General features: G+C 44.9%; 1 protein-coding gene across 1 annotated transcript; it reads right to left on the bottom strand.

Moving 5' to 3' along the window:
• Nucleotides 1–3852: 3852 nt before the first annotated feature.
• LOC127293763 (E3 ubiquitin protein ligase DRIP2) lies at nt 3853–9429 on the bottom strand. Its single transcript, XM_051323407.2, has 7 exons — nt 8924–9429; nt 7448–7547; nt 6132–6465; nt 5560–5987; nt 5395–5445; nt 4714–4786; nt 3853–4423 (listed from the first exon to the last, which is right to left on the bottom strand). Exons 1-7 carry the CDS (start codon nt 9309–9311, stop codon nt 4250–4252), a joined length of 1548 nt encoding a protein of 515 aa, XP_051179367.1. The 5' UTR covers nt 9312–9429; the 3' UTR covers nt 3853–4249.
• Nucleotides 9430–24639: the final 15210 nt, after the last annotated feature.

Here is a 24639-nt window from a genome sequence, read left to right as displayed (position 1 = left end):
TTCCTTGTGATGGCAAAGAGGAAAGGCCAAAAGGGGTACCACTAGGTTAACTTTCATTTTTTTCATAAACACTAATTGCAATTTACTAGTATACTAGTAGTACTAGTATATGTTCCATGTAATCGTTTTTTTTTGGTAAATAATATATTTCAGATGTTAGCCCTCAAAAATAGCTTGCAATATGCACACACGCTAAATGAAAGAGAAATGAACACACATATATGCAAGGAGTATTACATAGTGCAACAAGCCTACCAATATAACACCTTTTTTTTGCATACGCAAAAAATCGTCACAAAACATGCAAAATGTGTTCAAACCATTTCTCTCGATTATCCCTTTTGCAATTACTTGTCTGCTCTGTTTTCTAGCATGCCACAAGGTGTTATTGTTTTGTTATCTCGAACAATAAGAGTGCGAATGTCCCTCGTGCTTTGAACATCTGATGATATGAACGACTTCAACTTGATCAATAAACCAAAGTATACCAAATCGAATAATATATAACAGAAGTAAAATAAACTAATGTACATTTGATCGAATAACGTATAACACAAGTAAATAACAAAGGTTCCGATAAATTAGAAGTTACAACAAAGTCTTCAAAGTCATCTTCTCTAGCCTCTCTTCTTTGCATCTTGACAAACCTCCAAGACCACGGTGAACAAATCGCTATACACCAAACCAACACAGGTTGCACTAATCTCAAATGTATTGAAGAGCCAACTGAGCCACCCACCCAAACAGATGAGAACCTAATGTAGTAATATCGTTGAAAGCCTTCTGGCCAAGGACACACCCCTTGGAAGGCTGGTTGAAGAACCATTAATTGTTGGTCGTACTCGTGCACACTCCTATTGTTGTCATCACCACCAAGACTGGCGGAAACACTAGAAACCTTATATTTAGAGTCGATGTGACATTTCTTGCTCTTTATATCTCTAAATAGATAACATGACTAGACGATGTGCAAGATGGGCTACCAACTTTGGACCCATGGCGGTGTTTGTTATAAAATCGACAAGCAAATAATGAAGAACGATAAAGGTAAACGCAATGGAGACACGAGATTTAACGTGGAAAACCCCTTCCAACACAGAAGGGGAAAAAACCACGGGCGCCAGCCAACAAAATTTCACTATATTGGGGAGTGTTTACAAACGCCTTGGGTTATCTTATAATCTGATAAACCCTAGTCGACGGCTTACAAGATGTGTATGTAGGCGGTGCCAACGATCCGTACCGTACCAGCGATGGGCCGAAGCGTAGCGGAGTCTGAAGTTAGCCTCCCTTTAGTCTATGAATTTGGATCACAATATAACAAACTCCACCTTGAGATAAATTCCATCTTGTAGCATGAACTTCAACAATCTCCTGAACAACAAAGAAAAACACTTGCTGGCACCAACAGCCATTTGGGCTAAATAGTTATACAAACCAAGCTCGAGCAAAGCTCAAACTTGAAAACGGGAACTGGCTTTGTCATCATATCAGCAGGATTATCGTGAGTACTATCTTGCATACCTTCAGTTTACCTTGAGCAACAATGTCGTGCAATGGTACTTGATATCAATGTGCTTTGTCCTCTCATGAAATATTTGATCTTTAGTAAGGTATAATGCACTTTGACTGTCAGAAAACAAGTTAATGCAAGAATCATCTCCACAAAGCTCAGCATACAAACCTTTCAACCAAACAGACTCTTTGCAAGCTTCATTAATTGCTATTTATTCTGCTTTGGTCGTAGATTGGGCAACAACATGTTGTAACATTGCCTTCCAACTCACAGCACATCCACCAACAGTGAACACATAACCCGTGAGGGATCTTCTCTTATCCAAATCGGCAGCAAAATCTGAATCTACATAGCCTATGAGCCCCTCACCGATCTTGCCAAACTTCAAGCAAGCTTTGGATGTGCCACGAAGGTACCTGAAAATCCACTGAACAACTTTCCAATGTTTTTTACCAGGATTAGCCATGTATCGACTGACCAAACTCATAGCATATGACAAATCAGAGCGAGAACAGACCATGGCATACATCAAGGAACCAACAACACTAGAATATGGAACTCGTGACATGTACTCAATATCTCCATCAGTACTAGGACATTGCAATGCTGACAATTTAAAGTGAGGAGCAATAGGTGTAATAACAGACTTTGCATCATGCATATTAAAACGATGAAGAACTTTCTGAATGTAATTTTGCTGACTAAGAAATAACACACTAGATTTTCTGTCTCTTGTAATTCCATACCTAGTATTTTCTTAGCAGCACCAAGATCCTTCAGCTCAAACTCACTACTTAATTGTGACTTCAAAGTAGTGATCTCTTTCTTGCTCTTGGCAGCAATCAACATATCATCAACATATAACAGCAAGTATATTGGTGATCCATTAACAAACTTGATATAAACACAACTATCATACTGAGATCTCTTACACTTATGTGCAATCATAAACGAATCAAATGTCAGCCCAAGCCTACCGGCGACGGACCTCGCTGCGCTCGTCAGAAGTTAGCCTCCCTTTAGTATATGAATTTGGATCACAATATAACAGTGTTGGTCCAAAGGGCCTTCTATGAGGTGTCTAGAAATGGCGAGGATCTCTAGTTTTTTCCTTGTTGAAGACATGGCGGATCTCGAAGGTGAAAACCTATGAACTTGCTATGGTGGAAATTAGATCGGGTGATGAAAACTATTGTGTAAAGTTCCCTTCCTCGAGACAAACTTGTTGGAGAGCCTATTTTGCAATCTTGCTGGTTGTTTCCTCCTACGGCGAGTTCCCGCTTTGATGGGGCCATGCTCATTTCTATCTGTTCTAATAAGTTTGTTGTGTGCACTCTTCATACCCTCGACTAGCTCTTGACGTTATGTTGTTGCAGATTTAGGCTCTAATTGACACAGTCTTGATAAATATAATCCTTTTATGGGACAACGAAGCTCTAGCGCTCTTAGTCTTTGACTTGCCTATTGTTGACCGTTAAAAGTTGTTTTGTTGTCGTAATTTTTGTTAGTATTGTGATAAGAGATCGATATTGATGTATGATGATAATTGTTACACTTGTCTGATGCGCAATGTTGTTCTGTAGTTCTTGTTAGAATTGTGGTAAGATATGTATGTTGATGCATGATACACCTGCCTTATTTGGACCCATCTTGCAATTTTCTTGTCTTTCTAACGCAATGAGAATTAACTATATTGCATACACATGTTAATTCTTCTTTTTTCCGCTTTTTGTGTATATTTCATTGGTGCATATGTGTATTTGGTATATATGTAAATTTTCTGTTGCATTAGTGCAGCTTTTCGTTACACTCTGTTAGTACAAAAATAATGCATAATTTGGTTAGAAACAGGGAACTCAAAACATAAATTGAGCTTTTATGACATGATTGGTTGGTTGATTTGGAGTTTTGTACTGCATTAACCAACTTCCTGTTTTGAAAGTTGTTATTTCCACTGTTTTCCGTAGCCTCCCTGGTGAGTATTCTGCTGCTATGCAAATTGATGAAACATTTACGGACGACAATATCATACTGCCCTTAAAATAAATAAAAGATTGAGGCTCAGCAGCCACTGCGTATTTTTTTTTACTTTTATATCGAATAACTCTTCAAATAAATTTTGATTCAGGATACAACTTAGCTTTGAAACTTTGGCCCGGCCTCTCAAGATACCATAAAGACACAAAGACCAAAAAATGTACATATCGAACATAATACCAGTACGAAGTTGCCCTGACAAGTGACAACTTTAGCACAGAATTTAATTTAAAATCCGTGCAAGTTTTCTTTAGAAGGGGTGTATACACTATAATTACGCTGTGGTGTACAGCAAGTCATCATAAAGCCAAATGTTAATTTATCACTCCACTCCTAGTTGATCTGTTACAATTAAAGCATCAACGGTTGAGACTGTTTCCTCTCTTTATATCCCATCTAAACATCACATTTCATCTATCTTTGGTGTATAATAAACAAATAAGAGAAAAAAATACATCATTATAGAATCGAACAGCAGCAGCATCTACAAACATCAATGAATGCATGAATATGTCGCCGAGGGCTGGCTGCCTCGGGAGCCAGCCGCAATGCGAGGTGGCTGTGTATCAGCGGGGAGTTCATCTTCCGATGGCCTCTTCCATCGGCCCAGCAAATGGCTGGCTATGGCAGAATCAATGGGACCCCACCTTAAGTCGAAAGGAAATGGCCAAATAGGTTGAAATATATGCGGTGTACTCACGACGCCATGGCCTTCGGCCGTCCGTAGGTTAGCACCATCACGAAATCTTCTGCAGGGGAGCCTACGGTGGCCTGTGTTGCCTGCGTCGATCGCCCCTTCAGCCACAGCTCTACTAAATTGCGCAGAGGTTGTGCAGGGTCCACTGGCTGCCCACAGCAATTTATTTCTACCTGTAAACATTGAGATTAAGTAGTGGTACTATTCGGACAAGTGCACATGCTCATTTGAGCTTACAGAGGCATGCACAGAACTCAAACAACTGTCCTGACATTTTGCTTGTGCAAAATGTTCTTAAGAGGTAGCAGTTAAGGCGTCGCATGTATTTTCTTTGAAAAAATGATGAACCACATGTTGGAGGAGCTACACGTTCTAATGCACATAAAAAGTAGCAGAATAAAAATTTACGATTGCGTATAAACAGTAAGTGTACATCATATATGACGGATAGTATTACTCTTACCTCGGACTCGCTCGGGAGACTGAGTTTCTGCACGAGGTACTTTTGGATAGATGAAGCAGGTATATTTGCATCTCTGCGTAAAACAGTTAGTGCATTAGCCACACGGAACTCTCATAGGATACAGTTGAGAAATAACAATACATGCTCTCAAAGGATACAGTTGGGAAAAAAACAGTACATTCTTATGGTGCTGTTTTAAATGTTAACGTCAGATTTCAATGCAAGGCATCAGCACTGTTTATGTGCATCCTATGAGATACTACTCCTACTGACATGGCAGATAAATAATACTACTCCTTCCGTTTACTAATGCAAGACCTTTTAGATATTTCAAAGTGGACTAGATACGGACCAAAATTAGTGAACCTACCTACTGACACATGTCTAGATACATGCATTTACCAAAAAGCTAAAAGGTCTTACATTAGTGAACGGAGGGAGTACTAAACACAAAATATTTCAGTACCAATACTACTTTTTTCGATAAATTTCAGTAACAATACTGAAACTATTGTTTCGGTGCAAGTATTTTGCTTTTTCAGTTTCTTTATTGTCATATATCTGACTGATAATCCAGAATGTGAATTTAAACAAGATTTTATGTGAACATCAGATCTGGCATTGTTTTTAACCAGACTATTCAGAAAATATCAAGAAAAAAAGAGCAAAATATGAACTTACTTTATACGCAGATAGTGTGAAGGAATCTGTGGCAAAGGTGGGTCTCCTTTCCTGACAAAAATTAGTGGCAGAAGAAGATAAGATACAAGCCTGTACGAGCTCTTTCTGCTTCTGAATTTAAAAGAAAGTGAAAATATGACAGTATGATGAATTGACAATACTTACTGTTCGAATGAGGCAACCAACGAAAACCATATGGAGCTGAATCTCTTCGCGTTCTGCGTAAGTGCACCATCAGGTTTCTTATCTACTGGGGCTCGAAGTCCTCTCTTTCTCCGCCCAGTCCCTTGAAGTTTTTTATTTAGTCTCACTGGTGTAACTGGAGCATCTTTCTTATCATCCTCCAGTTTGGATTTCTTCAGATGCTCTTTTGGCTTTGTTTTGTTACCATAGGTACTACTGGGAGATCCATTAAGCTGCTCTCTTTTAACAGCCGAACTCTGTAAGCTCGACCTAATGGACTTTGTCCTGTTTGCAGCTTCTACCAAACAATTCAAAGGTCTCCAGAGCTCGGCGTTATCTGCCATGTCCTTACTATCATCTTCAGTATCTTTAATGGAGGAATGGTTTGATGCCTCCTCATTTGACAAAATCTGGAGAAGAAAAGGACCAAGTTACTACAGACATGTCCATTATTTGAGATAATACTCTATTTTCATTTGGGGAATTTTAGTATGCATACTTCATAGCTAACTCCAACGCAACTAGCATAAAGATGCTATGGTGTGTCTGTTTACCTGTCTTTTTGTTTTCGGCACTTTGCCCAAATTAGCAGGCACGCTTGAGCTATGAGCATTCTTGTCACTCGAATCATTTTCCTTTTTCACAGGATTGTCAGTAGTAGGACCAACTCCACGCAAGGCAGCAGCAGCTTTCCTGGTAACTACCCTTGACCGCCGCCCAGTCGATCCTGTCGGTGTTAATCTAGGTGCAGGCACCACTAATGAAGAGATAGATCTCTCTTTTATTTTATTGGGAGGTGAAATAGGAGATGCAGCATCTTCAGCGTTGATCTTCTTGCGTTTGAATGGGAAAATTTTGGATCTTACATCTTGTAGACTGTGATCAGCTCTGAATATAGAAAATGCAAAAACAAGTATAAGAAGGACATATAAAAGAAAATAAATACTACCAGTGTCTTTTTTTAGAAATACCGACTACAACGTAGACACACACACAACTCACACAGTGCAGTGAATACTGAAGTGGGATTTTGGTTGACACTAACCATCACGCAGACACACACATACACACATGTACAATTAGGGTCTTTGCAAAACTAGCTAGGTGCATTTCGGATGCCACATATTTTACGGTAACTATAACAGTGCAGTTTCAAAGGCTATCGATGAGGTTGACAGCAACAGATGGTTTTCGCAGGCTATTAATGAGCTGGACATCCAACACGGTTTTCCAAGGCCATCATGGAACTTGACAGCAACCAACATTTTCACAGGCTACCAGTAGTCCAGTATAGTCAATTAAGAGGGAGAAAATTGGCATCAAGGAACGAAAAAGACACTGCCGGACACAAGAATTAAAGCAAGCACAACGATAGCCAAAAAGAAACACGGCAGTCTATGGACGATACAAGCCCTTATGATTTCACATCCTCAGCATAGAAAGCATACAACTCAAGCAACATCATCGGTGTATTACAGTCCTAGTGCCCTACTTTGCACAAATTTCTTGCTGAATTGTCAAGAAGTTTTACATGCGAGGATCCAATATTGTACAATGTGAGGGGCCCCAAATCTTTGTGTCCTCGGGACTTGCTCAACTAGTTATTAAGTCTCCCAGTTAAGGTTTCAGCATTTCTACAGTTTATTCCAGTGTGTTACCTCCTATTGTGTTCTCTTAAATTTTGTCAATATTCCGAATTGGAACTGGGCTGCTAAGTTCTTGAAGTACTACGTACTAATGGAAATTTATTTTGTGAACAACATCAGGGAAACTGAATATTTAGGGTGAAAACTGGAAGCACAAACACGCAGTTATATTGAGCTTAACATCTGCATCAACACAAAGTGGATAGTCATAAGCATAAGTATACCTAAGCTTCTCAACTGGAGTGCAGCCGAGATCAATCCCACATTTTGGGCAGGATTCTACCTCCTCATCATTGAACTTCTTGTATATGCACTTTCTACAAACTGCATCAGACGCAGAATTAGAGCTCTGAAGTAATGAACACTGACAGACAATTGCAGTAGTATAAAATGAATTCGAGACAGGAAAGAACATTTAGCTCCCAGTTCGCCCTGGGAGTAGTGTTTTGGCTCATGGGAGCATATGCTCCCCTTTATTTTAAAATGCATCTTAGACACATTTTAAAATGTCAAAAAAAATTGAAACAAAAAATTTGCATTCACATCTTCACGTGCTACACGTGCACAAAGTCATTTCAAGTTTTCTGTTTTTTACATAGACCATAAAAAATATCGGTTTTTCGCGAAACTTGACGAACGCACATATATTGTGGAGATGTACATGTAGAATTTTTTTTAAAAAAAAATCGACACTTTGTAATATGTTTTTTGGCAGAGGGGGCATATGCAAAGCCGAATTGAATTTTTGTCCTACTTATGTTACTCTGGAGTTCACTGAGCTGTGTAGTCTGCTATAGGGTCGGAGTCAGACACCTAACAGACTACCTGCAGAACATACCTTGGAATAAAGAATAAAACAGAGTACAGCGCTATCCCCAGCCCGCTGGAAAGAAGAAACAGCAGAAATATGCTGCAGAAAGAACTACAGAGGGGAGTGAGATAGCATGGGGGTAACATGGTAACATCTTCCAAGCTGACTAAGCGAGCTTAGCTCACGGCCGGCTGACGCTGAACATTTGGGGCTGAAGGTGCAAGCAGGCAGGCAGCAGTGCCGTACCAAATTGCGAGCCGAAAGATCGCACATGTCACATTGCCTTGATTCCGAATTAAAGGGTAGCATCGACGCCAGAAGACCAGAGTTAAGGCAAAGATGACATTTCTGAGGCCCGAAAGCAGAACAGTAATGGCCAATTAAGTCCCTCTTATTACTAGTGTTCTCTTTACGGGGAAATGGCTAATCAATCGAGTCTTGGATGAGGCATGATGGCAATCTGGAGGAGGAGTAGTAGTAAACAGCAGACATCTGCTTAAACAGCTCAGTTGGCGGAACTAGTCTTGAGTATGAGCAATTGAGGATGCCGTGCTTAATAAGGTTGACATGGTAAGAAAAGAAACAGTTCCGCGTCGCGTACTGTAGAACAGAAGCAGAGCGTACGTAAAACAGAGCAGGCGGCATGACCCAGCATGGGCTGGAGCGGCAAGACTCTAAATTGAGCTGAATTCCAGCGTCAACGCGGTCGAACGCGGCACCGCCCACGTCAGGGAGCCGCGCCGGCGGCAGCGGGGGCGAGAGGCGCGCCGGATCCCACGTCCCGGAGGCGCCGTACGTGGCGGCCAGATCAGGCGCGAGCGAGGGAGGGACGTGTGTCGGAGAGAAGCGAATCGTGGAGGGAGCAGAGAAGGAGAGGAGGGGGACTCACAGGTGTGGAGGCACTCGGAGATGGTGGTGGCGTCGCGGAGGAGGCGGTTGCAGATGTGGCACGTCATGCAGGCCGCGAGCAGCTCCCGCTTCACCATGACCTGCAGCTCCCTGGCCCCGCCGGCGCCCCTCCTCCCTCGCTTCTTGCCCCTGCCGCCCTGCTCCTCCTCCTCGTCCCCCTTCGTCTCGTCCCCATCCTCCTCTTCTTGGTTCTTGACCTCCTCCTGGACCTCAACCGCCGCAGGCGCCTCCTCCTCCGTGACTTCCTTCATCTCCGCATCATGCGTAGGATTGTCGGGCTCGCGGGGGGCCTCCGGCGGCGGCGGCTGGTTGTCGTCCCCCTCCCCCTGCAGCGACGATGCGTGCGCGGGCTGCATGGCTATGGGCATGGGGGTCGTCGTTGGTCGTTGCGGGAGGGAGGAGAGATCGAGGGGGAAGGGAGGGGGGTGGAGAACGTCGATGCGTGGTGCGGTGGTGAGATTGAGAGCGACCAAGACAGACAAGGTAAAGAAAAAAGGAGAAAAGGTGGGCGAGCGAGGTGGTTCGTTCGCCTCGTTGTTGGCGTGCCAGTGCCAGTTCCAGTGCCGGCGCCGACGTGTCCGATCCGATGTGCGCCTTGTTTATCGCGATGCTCTCTATCGATCCTGCTCGTGCTCTGCCTGTTGGCTTGCTGCTGAAGATTGAAGTTCTAGCCGGTGCCATTAATAATGGGCATGCAACTGTGCGACGGGTTTACGTGTAAACAATATGTTTTCTTTCCCGACAAGAGTGGCCAAGGTATTTTCCACACGTGACAAGTGTTTTCTGTGGGGTAGCTTTGGATACTTTTAAAGGGCGATGTCTCGGATTCGATGGCGTCGTGTCTTTCTGTTCTTCAAATCTAGTGAGACTAGTTTCTCTGCCTGAAACATGTGTTCATGGTTATAAACGGCGGCGTTGGAGCCGGGCGAGCTGCATGCTCTAGACCTAGGATGTTAGTCTAGAGGTGGTGGATCATGAGGATGTTCCTCGGTCAACGTACCACAACAACATGTGCCTCGCTGCTTGTAGTGGTTCATCGACTCACTTAGACTACATCTCGATTTTGCGAACATGATAGCAAATTAAGTAGCAATACAAGGTAGTTCAAAGTTCCAAAAAGGATGAGGTATGGATGGAAGTGTGATGGAGTGAATCACACATCTCGATTAAGGGTCATCTACTTCTTCTTCTCTAACCATGCCCCACAAAGTAGGATCCATGTCGTCAGTCAGGGGGTCGCCATGATCTTGGCCTCCTCGGTGAGTACGGCGAGCTATAATTCATTTTGCTTGTTATGGGTATTGATCTCTTGAATTTCAAGCTTCTTGTGTTGTTGTATGTCATAGTAGCTCTATTCACGGCCTTCCCCTTTTCCCGATGCTTCCTGTCGTCCTTCTTCTCACTCACCTCCTTGTAGCCTAGAAGTTTCTTGATCGTCTCCATGACCGCTTCCGAGAAGCCTCCCTCCTTGCATCCACCTTGGAGCTGGTTCATCCCCTCGGCCTCTTTGTTGCACTTAACGCACTTTAGGCGGCACCATCGAGATCGATGACATAGGTATGCGCCCTTCCCTTGGTGGACAAGGACGCATATAAGTCTTGCCCCTTGGGGCCAGGGACCGAGTCAGGAATGAAGTATAAGGGGGCAATCTTAGTATGAGGGGTGCAGAACTAGCTAAAATCACACAAATAAGGAGTTGTCATGGCTTGTCTTCAAAGGAAAATCATGAGCATAGGGGGGGGGGGGGGGGGGGCCCCCTCCCCCCCTCGCCCCCCTTGTCTCCGTCCCCGCTTGGGGCAAACCTTGATTGTCGTCCAACAATGGACCAAGGTGAAGCTCTTCATTTTTGTTGGAAACCTTGAAGTGGCCCAAAGCTTGAAACACCAAGTCTCCAACACCAATGCCACTAATTTTCCGCTTCTTCATCGTTCATAGGAATCGTTGAACTTGGGGCATTGCTCTTGGGTCAACTCCCACCTTTTTGTGAGAGAGGCCTCACTCCGATCACTCTAAAATGGATGATCACCCAAGTTTTTTGCCTTGTGGAAGAAGGTGAAAATCTTCCTCCAAAATGTGCCTCCCTTTTGCGGGGCACCACAAATTGGATCTTGTCCAATTTCCATCCAAGACTCGCAAAGACACACAACCTCAAGTTCCATATATTCTGCGATTCTTTTGGACCCTCATTTGGCTTGGCGAGCAAGCTCATCGTCAAACAATGGCTCTTCTTTGATATCTACCTGGGTTGTTTGCGTGTCAACTTGGGTCTTGGTGCCGACCCCTTCATTGATCATGGCCTCCATAGTGGTGTCCCCATCAAAGAAATCCTTGTACATATGTCGTCGAGTCAGACACAAGCATGGTAAATCTATGGACGCAAAGATGGAAGCAAAAGAGAGTCATACCAGGTTAGAGGGAAAACCGGGCCACGTCGGCACTCCTTCAAAGAAGTTGCGGGGAAAGGCGGCGGTGTCTGGTGACAAGCGGTTTGCGGGCTTCCTTAGCACACCCCCTCCCCCCCACCCCCGACGAGCCGCTCGCTGGGATGTTGGGCTCGATGCTTGGACATGCTGGCACGTTCAGGAAAGACTCGTTGACAACGTACGATGTGCCCCAGGATAACGGGACAACACCGGCGTGTCCTGAGAAGAGTGTGGGCATGTTTGTAGAAGAGTGCGAGCTCGTATCCAGCGCGTTGGTCAGGGCCTGACCGTTGATTATGAGCGCAGCTTGGGTGGTCATGGCCTCGGTGTTAGTGCGGGTCTGAACTTGGGTGGCGAGTGCCCGGACGTCTGCCCTTTCTTGGGCGGCAGCGACAAGCTTGTTTTTGAGGTTATCTCGCCATTAGACTACGTGAATAACAACGAGTACTAAATATCCGTTTGCGGATCTTCATTGGAGATGGCGTGAAGCCACGTACTCTGCGTGGCTTTTGTTTTGCCCAGCACAACCAAAAATGGCGAATTAGCCCACGAACGCCCCAAATCATGATGTGAGGCTTAAACTGTTGTGGTTGGTTGGGTGTGGAAATTAATCATGCCCTAACCCACTAGCCTCCTGCAAGCTCGGGCTGCATGTTAGGTAGCCTGAACCTTAAGTTAATTACAGCCTCTAATTACAGTGACATGGACGCTCATGTTTTCGCAGTGCTCTTGCATCCGTGGATCAGATCAGGCGGTGCAGGGCGCGTACCTACCGATCACCAAGCGCCAGCGGGTGACAGAGAAAACAACGCGCCCGTCGTATGCTGCCGGCCATCCACTCGTGCGGTGCGGAGCGCTGTTGTTGTGCTGAAAAACCAACGGGCAGATCGGATCAGATCAGGGCAGCACGTCCCGGCCGTCGTGTGCGGTGGCCGGGCGCCCGCGACCCACGTTGCGTCGCGCGCATAGACCAGGGCTGGAGCTCGCGCATGAAGCTGTCTGCGCCCGTGCGGTTTGCGATGTGACCTGCATTGCATTGTTGTGCCGGCAACAGCGGCGCTACAGAGAACAGCATGCACTCAGGGAGTCAAGGGGGCTGGAACAAGGCCCACCGATTCACGCATGGGAACGAGTTGGTTTTTTCACTACGGGAAGGAAGGATGTTGCCGTGCGATAATTCGCACAGCAAAGGGTCCTATACGCACGGTAAAGATTTTGTCGTGCGGCTTCGCACGACAACGATCTGCAACGTTTCCGACGGAACAACATCTTTGCCGTGCGCGTCGCGAATGTTGCACAACAACGACTTTGACATGTGTCCTGATCTTTGTCGTGCTGGCTAACGCTACCATGCGCCAGGATTCTTTGTCGTGTGTTGTAACGCTGCCGTGCGTCGAATCCTTTGCCGTGCGTCAGGCTAGTGCCGTGCAGCTAACGCTGCGTCTTTGCCGTGCGCATACACGTTGCCATGCGCCGGGCCAGTGCCGTGCCACGGTGCTTTGCCGTGCGCCCACTCCCAACGCGCACGGCAAAGCCTACTCCAGGCACACCCAGCCACATGCTAGGAGCACATTAGCGCGCCACGTGGCAAAGTGACCAAATGTCCTTTGTCGTGTGCATACACACGGCAAAGGCACCAGCATTTTACAGCTTTTTGATGTTTTTCATTTGACCATGCACACAATTTAATAAATATGCAATATACATAACAACTATATATGTAGCACTTCAACAACATATAACAAATACATAGAGTTCATACAAGTGCATAGAGTGCATAGAGAGTCCATACAAGTCCATTACAACGACGACAAGTGCATAGTCGAACAAGTGCATACAATCCAACAACAACAAGTGCATAGTCGAACAACGACAAAGAAAAGCATGACGACAAATTCATAGAATCGGTGCCATCAACCTTGTCCTCCTCCATTGCTTCCCATGTCATCATCGTTATTGCCTTGTCCTCCTCCTACAAAGTTATTGAAATTAGCATTTGCATTTGCATATTGACATGGAATTGAACAAGTAGTAGCATTTGCATATTGACATGGAATTGAACAAGCATGGCTCCATGGCTACACTTCAACAAGTACTAGCATTTGCATATTGACATGGAATTGAACATGGTGGCATGGAATGGCTAAATTTACAAGTGTCATGGCATTCTACAACCTAGAAACGCGTTGGGCACAAGTGTAGGAGGACTCATCGGGGATCAGGTTCCGGATGATGTTCGTGTTATTGATGGTGAAAGGTCTCACCGGGCTCCGAGAGGACGGTGCCTGGATGAGCGTCATGTTCGACATCATCTGCGAAGGCCCCTGCATCTGCTGCTGGTGATATGATTAGCCAATAAGACAAGAGAAAATAAGATGTAGATAAGGAGTTAACCACTTACCCACGGCAAGGAGAAAGGAGAAAGAGGAAGACCACTCCCCGGTGGAGAAGATAGATTGGCTTGGCTCATCATCCAGCTCATCTGCTTCGCCACCAGTCTGTCATAGCCCCGCTGACGGATTCGCCGGCCTACTTGCAGCATGACGGCCGCCGTCGATTGTAGAAACGGTCGTCGAAGGCCGCGCTGGTCTCCGTGCAGCATGGCGTTGCCCGGTTTGCAGCAACGTCCGTCACCGACGGTCTCGCCGGTCTCCTTGTAGCATGGCGCCACCCGGTTTGCAGCAACGGCGGCCGCCGACGGCCTCGCCGGCCTCCTTGCAGCGTGGCGGTGCTTGGTTTGTAGCAACGGCCTCCACCACTTGCAGCTACGGGCGCCGCCGACCGTCCTCCTTGCAGCACAGCAGCGCTAGGTTAGTAGCAACGGTCGCCGTCAGTTGTAGCAACGGCCGCTGCCGTTTCCAGCTACAGTCGCTATCGGCCGTCCTCCTTGCAGTACAACAACGCTAGGTTAGTAGCAACGGTCGCCGTCATTTGTAGCAACGGATGCCGCCGATTGCAGCAAGCACTGATGTTGTCCCGTCGTTTGTAGCAAAGGCCGCTGCCGCTTGTAGCAGTCGTCGCCACCCTTTGTAGCAGCGGTCGTTGTCTATTGTAGCAGACGCCGCCGTGCATCCGTTGTAGCAGACGCCGCCGCTGGGAGCATTGGCTCCCATCCCTGGTCGCAACATCATGGCTAGCACTCCTCCGTCGCCCCCTAGCATCAGCGTCGGTGTTACCCCGACTACTACGCTGGCAGCATCATGTGGCGTGTTCGTCATAGCGACTGTGGAGCAACTCGTGGTTGCAGGGGTCTAAAACGGCGAAGGGAGTCGATGGCGATGGAGAGCCGCGACCTCATCGGATATGCGTGGGGGCGCGCGCGGCGGGGCTGCGTGGGGGCGTGTGCGACGATGCTCCATGTCCGTCATGGCGTTTAGCGTTATTTGGGCGAGGTCGTGGCGGCCTGTTTCAGGGAAGATGGGGAGAGATGAGCGGAAGAGAAGCGTTGTGAGGAGATAAGGTTGTGGTGGCCCCGTCGCTATCGCTTTCTCCAAGGACACGCGTCGTTCACAGGAGCAGGAGGAAGCGAAAGCGGGATCCCCGCCTGAACGACAGCGTTTCCTTGTGCGATAGGGACAACTTCGATGACGACGGTGACTACACCACCTTCTACCGCTGTGTGGGCCTTAAATTTATGTTTTTAGTTGTAAAAAGGCCAAAGTTCGATCGAATTCCATCGTGTTTATTTGAATTTGTGTTTTTTATCGAGTTTGTAGTTTGCATAGAGGCGCAACTGGAAGCCATTGCCCTCCATAACAAAACAACTGCTAGAACCCCATACAACGTGCAAAACATCGTCGCCCGGCACGGTACCGGGATCGAGTAGAGATGCGCTCTAACTGGCGGCAACGACTGAGAAACTTGATTAGCAGGGATATATCCGTGTAGGATGGTGGATGGTAGGGCTTATTTCCGATGATGCATGGTGCGTAATCGAGAGTCGTCTGTATGTCGACCCGGCTGGTTCGTCTTTCAGGAAATTCGGAGGTCATTTTGGCTAGTACGTCATGACGGTGGCCCTGGATCTGCGGATGCGTTTGTTGCGTTGGTGACTGCGTTGTGTAAATGACAGCCTCCTCGATTGTGTTGTTTTATTTTTGTCTCGATTCTTCTTATAAATCGGTTAATGTATAATTTGTATGGCAACTGGATCCTTTTTTCTATCTAACCGAGCAGCGGATATCAACCGTTTAATCCGCAAGAAAACTGAGAGCTGTAGAGCCTCGCTACATGGGGTTCAGTATGGCGAGCCGTTAGTCCAAGATGTACAGGCTACGTTTGTACCGACACATGCACACAGCACAAACGGTAGACTCGCCATCACTTGGCCCACAGTTGGTACTGTTTAATAAGCGGGGATCAGTCTCATATACACAAGGATATACGAGCAGGATCATCAACCTGGGCGCAACTGATTGGCCGAACTAGCAAGAGCATTTGGACCCGGGATCCAAATGAACTTTCCGCAATAGAAGATCTTTTATTTTAACAAAGCCGGCCTCGAAAGGCCTCGAAGATGGATTATATGCGGTGGGTACCTAATCCCAGAGTCAGAGTGGTAGGACGGCTACTTAAACCTAGAGGCAGACTACTTAGATCCAAAAGAAATGTTCAACAGCCTGTAGAGGCCAACATCACATGCACGTATGCACAAAAGCAAGTGTTCGACAACATCGTGAGGCCAGCACAACAACTACAACTTCACAAAAACACATACAGAGAACAACTAGACAACCTTAACGGCAAGGATCAACATAGGGTCCCGTCGATGCTTCTTGCAACTCCAGATGCTCGAGTAGGAAGTCGCTTTCATGTACACCTCGACCTGGAAGCCGTCATCTCGGCAGGGGTGAAGACGATCATGTCGTCGACCTCAAGCTGAGCCTTATCAAAGAACTCGCTGCAAGACTTGATGAAGCCGACACGTTCAGCCTTCCACTGAAGCTACACCTTGTGCTCGCAGCGCTCGCTGCTGTTAGCGTGGTAGTTAATACACGTCCGTTGGGAACCCCAAGAGGAAGGTGTGATGCGTACAGCAGCGAGTTTTCCCTCAGTATGAAACCAAGGTTATCGAACCAGTAGGAGTCAAGGAACACGTGAAGGTTGTTGGTGACGGAGTATAGTGCGGCGCAACACCAGGGATTCCGGCGCCAACGTGGAACCTGCACAACACAATCAAAGTACTTTGCCCCAACGTAACAGTGAGGTTGTCAATCTCACCGGCTTGCTGTAAACAAAGGATTAAACGTATGGTGTGGAAAATGATGTTTGTTTGCGAAGAACAGTAAAGAACAGAGTTTTGCAGTAGATTGTATTTCAGATGTAAAAGAATGGACCGGGGTCCACAGTTCACTAGTGATGTCTCTCCCATAAGATAAATAGCATGTTGGGTGAACAAATTACAGTTGGGCAATTGACAAATAAAGAGGGCATAATAATGCACATACATATCACGATGACTACTATGAGATTTAATCAGGGCATTACGACAAAGTACATAGACCGTTATCCAGCATGCATCTATGCCTAAAAAGTCCACCTTCGGGTTAGCATCCGCACCCCTTCCAGTATTAAGTTGCAAACAACAGACAATTGCATTAAGTATGTTGCGTAATGTAATCAACACAAATATCCTTAGACAAAGCATTGATGTTTTATCCCTAGTGGCAACAGCACATCCACAACCTTAGAACTTTCTCGTCACATCCCCGCATTCAATGGAGGCATGAACCCACTATCGAGCATAAATACTCCCTCTTGGAGTTACAAGTATCAACTTGGCTAGAGCCTCTACTAGCAACGGAGAGCAAGCAAGAACATAAACAACACATATATGATAGATTGATAATCAACTTGACATAGTATTCCATATTCATCGGATCCCAACAAACACAACATGTAGCATTACAAATAGATGATCTTGATCATGATAGGCAGCTCACAAGATCTAACATGATAGCACAATGAGGAGAAGACAATCATCTAGCTACTGCTATGGACCCATAGTCCAGGGGTGAACTACTCACACATCAATCCGGAGGCGATCATGGTGATGAAGAGTCCTCCGGGAGATGATTCCCCTCTCCGGCAGGGTGATGTCTACGCCCCCTCCTTTTCCTGTAGACAGTGTTGGGCCTCCAAGAGCAGAGGTTTGTAGAACAGCAGCAAGTTTCCCTTAAGTGGATCACCCAAGGTTTATCGAACTCAGGGAGGAAGAGGTCAAAGATATCCCTCTCATGCAACCCTGCAACCACAAAGCAAGAAGTCTCTTGTGTCACCAACACACCTAATAGGTGCACTAGATCGGCGAAGAGATAGTGAAATACAGGTGGTATAAATAAGTATGAGCAGTGGCAACGGCACCAGAAAAGTGCTTTGCCCAGGACAGTAAACAAGCAGTAGTAACGCAGTAAAACAGTAAACAAGCAGCGATAGCAGTATTTAGGAACAAGGCCTAGGGATTAGACTTTCACTAGTGGACACTCTCAACTTTGATCACATAACAGAATAGATAAATGCATACTCTACACTCTCTTGTTGGATGATGAACACCACTAATTGCGTAGGATTACACGAACCCTCAATGTTGGAGTTAACAAGCTCCACAATATTCAATGTTCATATTTAAATAACCTTAGAGTGCATGACAGATCAACACAACTAAACCAAGTACTAACATAGCATGCACACTGTCACCTTCACACTATGTAGGAGGAATAGATCACATCAATACCATCATAGCAATAGTTAACTTCATAATCTACAAGAGATCATAATCATAGCCTACGCCAAGTACTAACACGGATGCACACACTGTCACCATTACACCGTGCGGGAGGAATAAAACTACTTTAATAACAACACTAGAGTAGCACATAGATAAATTGTGATACAAAACACATTGCAATCATAAAGGGATATAAATAAGCACTTCACTATGCCATTCATAACAGTGAATAAGTATTCTGTGAAATATAGCCTAAGAGACCCACACGGTGCACACACTGTCACCTTTACACACGTGGGACAAGGAGTCTCCGGAGATCACATAAGTAAAACCCACTTGACTAGCATAATGACATCTAGATTACAAGCATCATCATATGAATCTCAATCATGTAAGGCAGCTCATGAGATTATTGTATTGAAGTACATAGGAGAGAGATGAACCACATAGCTACCGGTACAGCCCCGAGCCTCGATGGAGAACTACTCCCTCCTCATGGGAGACAGCAGCGTTGATGAAGATGGCGGTGGTGTTGATGGAGAAGCCTTCCGGGGGCACTTCCCCGTCCCGGCGGCGTGCCGAACGAGACTCCTGTCCCCGGATCTTGGCTTCGCGATGGCGGCGGCTCGGGAAGGTTTCTCGTCTTGTGGCTTTTTCCGTATCGAGGTTTTAGGTCGTGGACCTTTTTATAGGCGAAGAGGCGGAGTCGGAGGGGCGACGAGGCGGTGACACACTAGGGCGCGGCCGGGGCCCGAGCCGCGCCGCCCTATCATCCTGGGGCCCACAGGGCCCCTCCGGCGACTCTCGGGTGTTACGGAAGCTTCGTGGAAAAATAGGATCTTTGGGCCTTGATTTCGTCCGATTCCGAGAATATTTCCTTACTAGGATTTACGGAACCAAAAAAGCAAAACGACAAGCGGCACTTCGGCATCTCGTCAATAGGTTAGTTCCGGAAAACGCATAAATATGACATATAATGTGTACAAAACATGTAGATATCATCAATAATGTGGCATGGAACATAAGAAATTATCGATACGTCGGAGACGTATCAGCATCCCCAAGCTTAGTTCCTGCTCGTCCGAAGCGGGTAAACGATAACAAAGATAATTTGCGGAGTGACATGCCATCATAAACTTGATCATACTATTGTGAGCATATGTAATGAATGCAGCGATCAAAACAATGGTAATGACATGAGTAAACAACTGAATCATAAAGCAAAGACTTTTCATGAGTAGTACTTCAAGACAAGCATCAATAAGTCTTGCATAAGAGTTAACTCATAAAGCGATAAATCAAAGTAAAGGTATTGAAGCAACATAAAGGAAGATTAAGTTTCAGCGGTTGCTTTCAACTTGTAACATGTATATCTCATGGATAATTGTCAACATAGAGTAATATAACAAATGCAATATGCAAGTATGTAAGAATCAATGCACAGTTCACACAAGTGTTTGCTTCTTGAGATTGAGAGAAATAGGTGAACTGACTCAACATAAAAGTAGAAGAAAGGCCCTTCGCAGAGGGAAGCATTGATTGCTATATTTGTGCTAGAGCTTTGGTTTTGAAAACATAAAGAGAGCATAAAAGTAAAATTTTGAGAGGTGTTTGTTGTTGTCAACGAATGGTAGTGGGCACTCTAACTACCTTATCAACCAGACTTTCAAGAGCGGCTCCCATGAAGGACGTTATCTCTACCAGCAAGGTAGATCATCCCTCTTCTCTTTTGTTTACACATGTACTTTAGTTTAGTTTTTCTTTATTTATGGATGACACTCCTCCCAACCTTTTGCTTACACAAGCCATGGCTAACCGAATCCTCGGGTGCCTTCCAACATTCACATACCATGGAGGAGTGTCTATTTGCAAAATTAAGTTGCTTACTGATAGATCAGAGCAAAACATGTGAAGAGAATTATTAATGCAAGTTAATTAATCGGGGCTGGGAACCCCATTGCCAGCTCTTTTTGCAAAATTATTGGATAAGCGGATGTGCCACTAGTCCATTGTGAAAGTCTGTCAAAAGTAAATGACAAGATCGAAAGATAAAACACCACATACTTCCTCATGAGCTATAAAACATTGACACAAATAAGAGGTGATAAATTTTGAATTATTTAAAGGTAGCACTCAAGCAATTTACTTTGGAATTGCGGAGAAATACCATGTAGTAGGTAGGTATGGTGGACACAAATGGCATAGTGGTTGGCTCAAGGATTTTGGATGCATGAGAAGTATTCCCTCTCGATACAAGGTTTAGGCTAGCAAGGTTATTTGAAACAAACACAAGGATGAACCGGTGCAGCAAAACTCACATAAAAGACATATTGTAAACATTATAAGACTCTACACTGTCTTCCTTGTTGTTCAAAACTCAGTACTAGAAATTATCTAGACTTTAGAGAGACCAAATATGCAAACCAAATTTTAGCAAGCTCTGCGTATTTCTTCATTAATGGGTGCAAAGTATATGATGCAAGAGCTTAAACATGAGCACAACAATTGCCAAGTATCAAACTATCCAAGACATTTTACCAATTACTACATGCAGCATTTTCTGTTTCCAACCATATAACAATTAACGAAACAGTTTCAACCTTCGCCATGAACATTAAAGATAGAACTAAGAACACATGTGTTCATATGCAACAGCGGAGCGTGTCTCTCTCCCACACAAGGATGAACTTATTCAAACATAAACAGAAACAAAAACAAACAGACGCTCCAAGTAAAGTACATAAGATGTGACCGAATAAAAATATAGTTTCAGGGGAGGAACCTGATAATGTTGTCGATGAAGAAGGGGATGCCTTGGGCATCCCCAAGCTTAGATGCTTGAGTCTTCTTGAAATATGCAGGGATGAACCACCGGGGCATCCCCAAGCTTAGAGCTTTCACTCTTCTTGATCATAGTATATCATACTCCTCTCTTGACCCTTGAAAACTTCCTTCACACCAAACTTCAAGCAAACTCATTAGAGGGTTAGTGCACAATCAAAAACTCACATGTTCAGAGGTGACACAATCATTCTTAACACTTCTGGACATTGCCCAAAGCTGCTGGAAGGTAATGGAACAAAGAAATCCACCCAGCACAGCGAAAGAAGCAATGCGAAATAAAAGGCAGAATCTGTCAAAACAGAACAGTCCGTAAAGACGAATTTTAAAATGGCAACAGACTTGCTCAGATGAAAATGCCCAAATTGAATGAAAGTTGCGTACATATCTGAGGACCACTCACGTAAATTGGCATAATTTTCTGAGTTACCTACAGAGAATTAGGCCCAGATTCGTGACAGCAAGAAATCTGTTTCTGCACAGTAATCCAAATCTAGTATGAACCTTGCTATCAAAGACTTTACTTGGCACAACAATGCAATAAAATAAGATAAGGAGAGGTTGCTACAGTAGTAACAACTTCCAAGACTCAAATATAAAACAAAAGTACTGTAGCAAAATAAACACATGGGTTATCTCCCAAGAAGTTCTTTCTTTATAGCCATTAAGATGGGCTCAGCAATTTTAATGATGCTCGCGCAAGAAATAAGAGTTGAAGCAAAAGAGAGCATCAAGAAGCAAATTCAAAACACATTTAAGTCTAACATGCTTCCTATCCATAGGAATCTTGTAAATAAACAAGTTCACGAAGAGCAAAGTAACAAGCATAGGAAGATAAAACAAGTGTAACTTCAAAAATTTCAGCATATAGAGAGGTGTTTTAGTAACATGAAAATTTCTACAACCATATTTTCCTCTCTCATAATAACTTTCAGTAGCATCATGAACAAACTCAACAATATAAGTATCACATAAAGCATTCTTATTCACATGCATAAAAGTATCATTACTCTCCACATAAGCATAATCAATTTTATTAGTTGTAGTGGGAGCAAATTCAACAAAGTAGCTATCATTATTATTCTCATCATCAAATATAGGAGGCATATTGTAATCATAATTAAACTTATCCTCCATAGTAGGCGGCACCAAAAGACTACTATCATTATAATCATCATAAATAGGAGGCAAAGTATCATCAAAGTAAATTTTCTCCTCAACGCTTGGGGGACTAAAAATATCATGCTCATCAAAGCCAGCTTCCCCGAGCTTAAAATTTTCCATATCATTAGCAACAATGGTGTTCAAAGCGTTCATACTAATATGTTCCATAGGTTTTTTAATTTTCACATCAAACCATCCATGTCTTAAATCAGGAAATAGAATAAGAAGCTCACTGTTGTCCATTATGCCAAACTAGTGTAAACAAGAAACAAAAATATGCAATTGTAGGATCTAAAGGAAATAGCTTTGAGCACATGCACAACGGCAACAGAAAAGTAGTTAGTACCTGGGACCGGAGTACGAATGCCTTTTACCTTTCCTCCCCGGCAACGGCGCCAGAAAATAGCTTGATGTCTACGCCCCCTCCTTTTCCTGTAGACAGTGTTGGGCCTCCAAGAGCAGAGGTTTGTAGAACAGCAGCAAGTTTCCCTTAAGTGGATCACCCAAGGTTTATCGAACTCAGGGAGGAAGAGGTCAAAGATATCCCTCTCATGCAACCCTGCAACCACAAAGCAGAAGTCTCTTGTGTCCCCAACACACCTAATAGGTGCACTAGTTCGGCGAAGAGATAGTGAAATACAGGTGGTATAAATAAGTATGAGCGGTGGCAACGGCACCGGAAAAGTGCTTTGCCCAGGACGGTAAACAAGCGAGTAATGCAGCATAGTAACGCAGTAAAACGATAAACAAGCAGCGATAGCAGTATTTAGGAACAAGGCCTAGGGATTAGACTTTCACTAGTGGACACTCTCAACTTTGATCACATAACAGAATAGATAAATGCATACTCTACACTCTCTTGTTGGATGATGAACACCACTAATTGCGTAGGATTGCACGAACCCTTAATGCCGGAGTTAACAAGCTCCACAATATTCAATGTTCATATTTAAATAACCTTAGAGTGCATGACAGATCAACACAACTAAACCAAGTACTAACATAGCATGCACACTGTCACCTTCACACTATGTAGGAGGAATAGATCACATCAATACCATCATAGCAATAGTTAACTTCATACTCTACAAGAGATCATAATCATAGCCTACGCCAAGTACTAACACGGATGCACACACTGTCACCATTACACCGTGCAGGAGGAATAAAACTACTTTAATAACAACACTAGAGTAGCACATAGATAAATTGTGATACAAAACACATTGCAATCATAAAGGGATATAAATAAGCACTTCACTATGCCATTCATAACAGTGAATAAGTATTCTGTGAAATATAGCCTAAGAGACCCACACTGTGCACACACTGTCACCTTTACACACGTGGGACAAGGAGTCTCCGGAGATCACATAATTAAAACCCACTTGACTAGCATAATGACATCTAGATTACAAGCATCATCATATGAATCTCAATCATGTAAGGCAGCTCATGAGATTATTGTATTGAAGTACATAGGAGAGAGATGAACCACATAGCTACCGGTACAGCCCCGAGCCTCGATGGAGAACTACTCCCTCCTCATGGGAGACAGCAGCGTTGATGAAGATGGCGGTGGTGTTGATGGAGAAGCCTTCCGGGGGCACTTCCCCGTCTCGGCGGTGTGCCAGAACAAAGACTCCTGTCCCCCAGATCTTGGCTTCGCGATGGCGGCGGCTCTGGAAGGTTTCTCGTACTGTGGCTTTTTCCGTATCGAGGTTTTAGGTCAGGGACCTTTTTATAGGCGAAGAGGCGGAGTCGGAGGGGCGACGAGGCGGTGACACACTAGGGGGGCGCGGCCAGGGCCCAGGCCGCGCCGCCCTATCATCTGGGGCCCACAGGGCCCCCCTCTGGCGACTCTCGGGTGTTCTGGAAGCTTCGTGGAAAAATAGGATGCTGGGCCTTGATTTCGTCCGATTCCGAGAATATTTCCTTACTAGGATTTCTGGAACCAAAAACAGCAATGACAACAAGAATCGGCACTTCGGCATCTCGTCAATAGGTTAGTTCCGGAAAACGCATAAATATGACATATAATGTGTACAAAACATGTAGATATCATCAATAATGTGGCATGGAACAAAAGAAATTATCGATACGTCGGAGACGTATCACAGGGTGCCGGACGCGATCTCCTGAATCCCCCGAGATGGGATTGGCGGCGGCGGTGTCTCTGGAAGGTTTTCCGTATCGTGGCTCTCGGTACAGGGGTTTTCGCGACGAAGGCTATAAGTAGGCGGAAGGGTAGGGTTGGAGGCGGCGCGGGGGCCCCACACCATAGGCCGGCGCGGGCCCCATGCTGGCCGCGCCGCCCTATGGGTACGGGCCCTCGTGGCCCCACTTCGTATCCCCTTCGGTCTTCTGGAAGCTTCGTAGAAAAATAAGACCCTGGGCGTTGATTTCGTCCAATTCCGAGAATATTTCCTTTGTAGGATTTCTGAAACCAAAAACAGCAGAAAACAACAACTGGCTCTTCTGCATCTCGTCAATAGTTTAGTGCCGGAAAATGCATAATAATGACATAAAGTGTGTATAAAA

The sequence above is a fragment of the Lolium perenne genome, chromosome 4 (assembly GCF_019359855.2).
Source record: "Lolium perenne isolate Kyuss_39 chromosome 4, Kyuss_2.0, whole genome shotgun sequence".
Lineage (NCBI taxonomy): Eukaryota > Viridiplantae > Streptophyta > Magnoliopsida > Poales > Poaceae > Lolium > Lolium perenne.
The sequence above is the reverse complement of the archived record's forward strand: the minus strand, read 5'-3'. Positions and strand labels throughout refer to the sequence as shown.

What these genes read in the sequence shown, in the direction of transcription:
- LOC127293763 (XM_051323407.2), bottom strand. Translation starts at nt 9,311, where the DNA reads ATGCCCATAGCCATGCAGCCCGCGCACGCATCGTCGCTGCAGGGGGAG. An exon ending in TGCCGAAAACAAAAAGACAG is followed by an intron (nt 5,988 to 6,131) that starts GTAAACAGACAC and finishes TTTCTTCTCCAG; the next exon opens with ATTTTGTCAAATGAGGAGGC. An exon ending in GTCTCCCGAGCGAGTCCGAG is followed by an intron (nt 4,424 to 4,713) that starts GTAAGAGTAATA and finishes CAATGTTTACAG; the next exon opens with GTAGAAATAAATTGCTGTGG.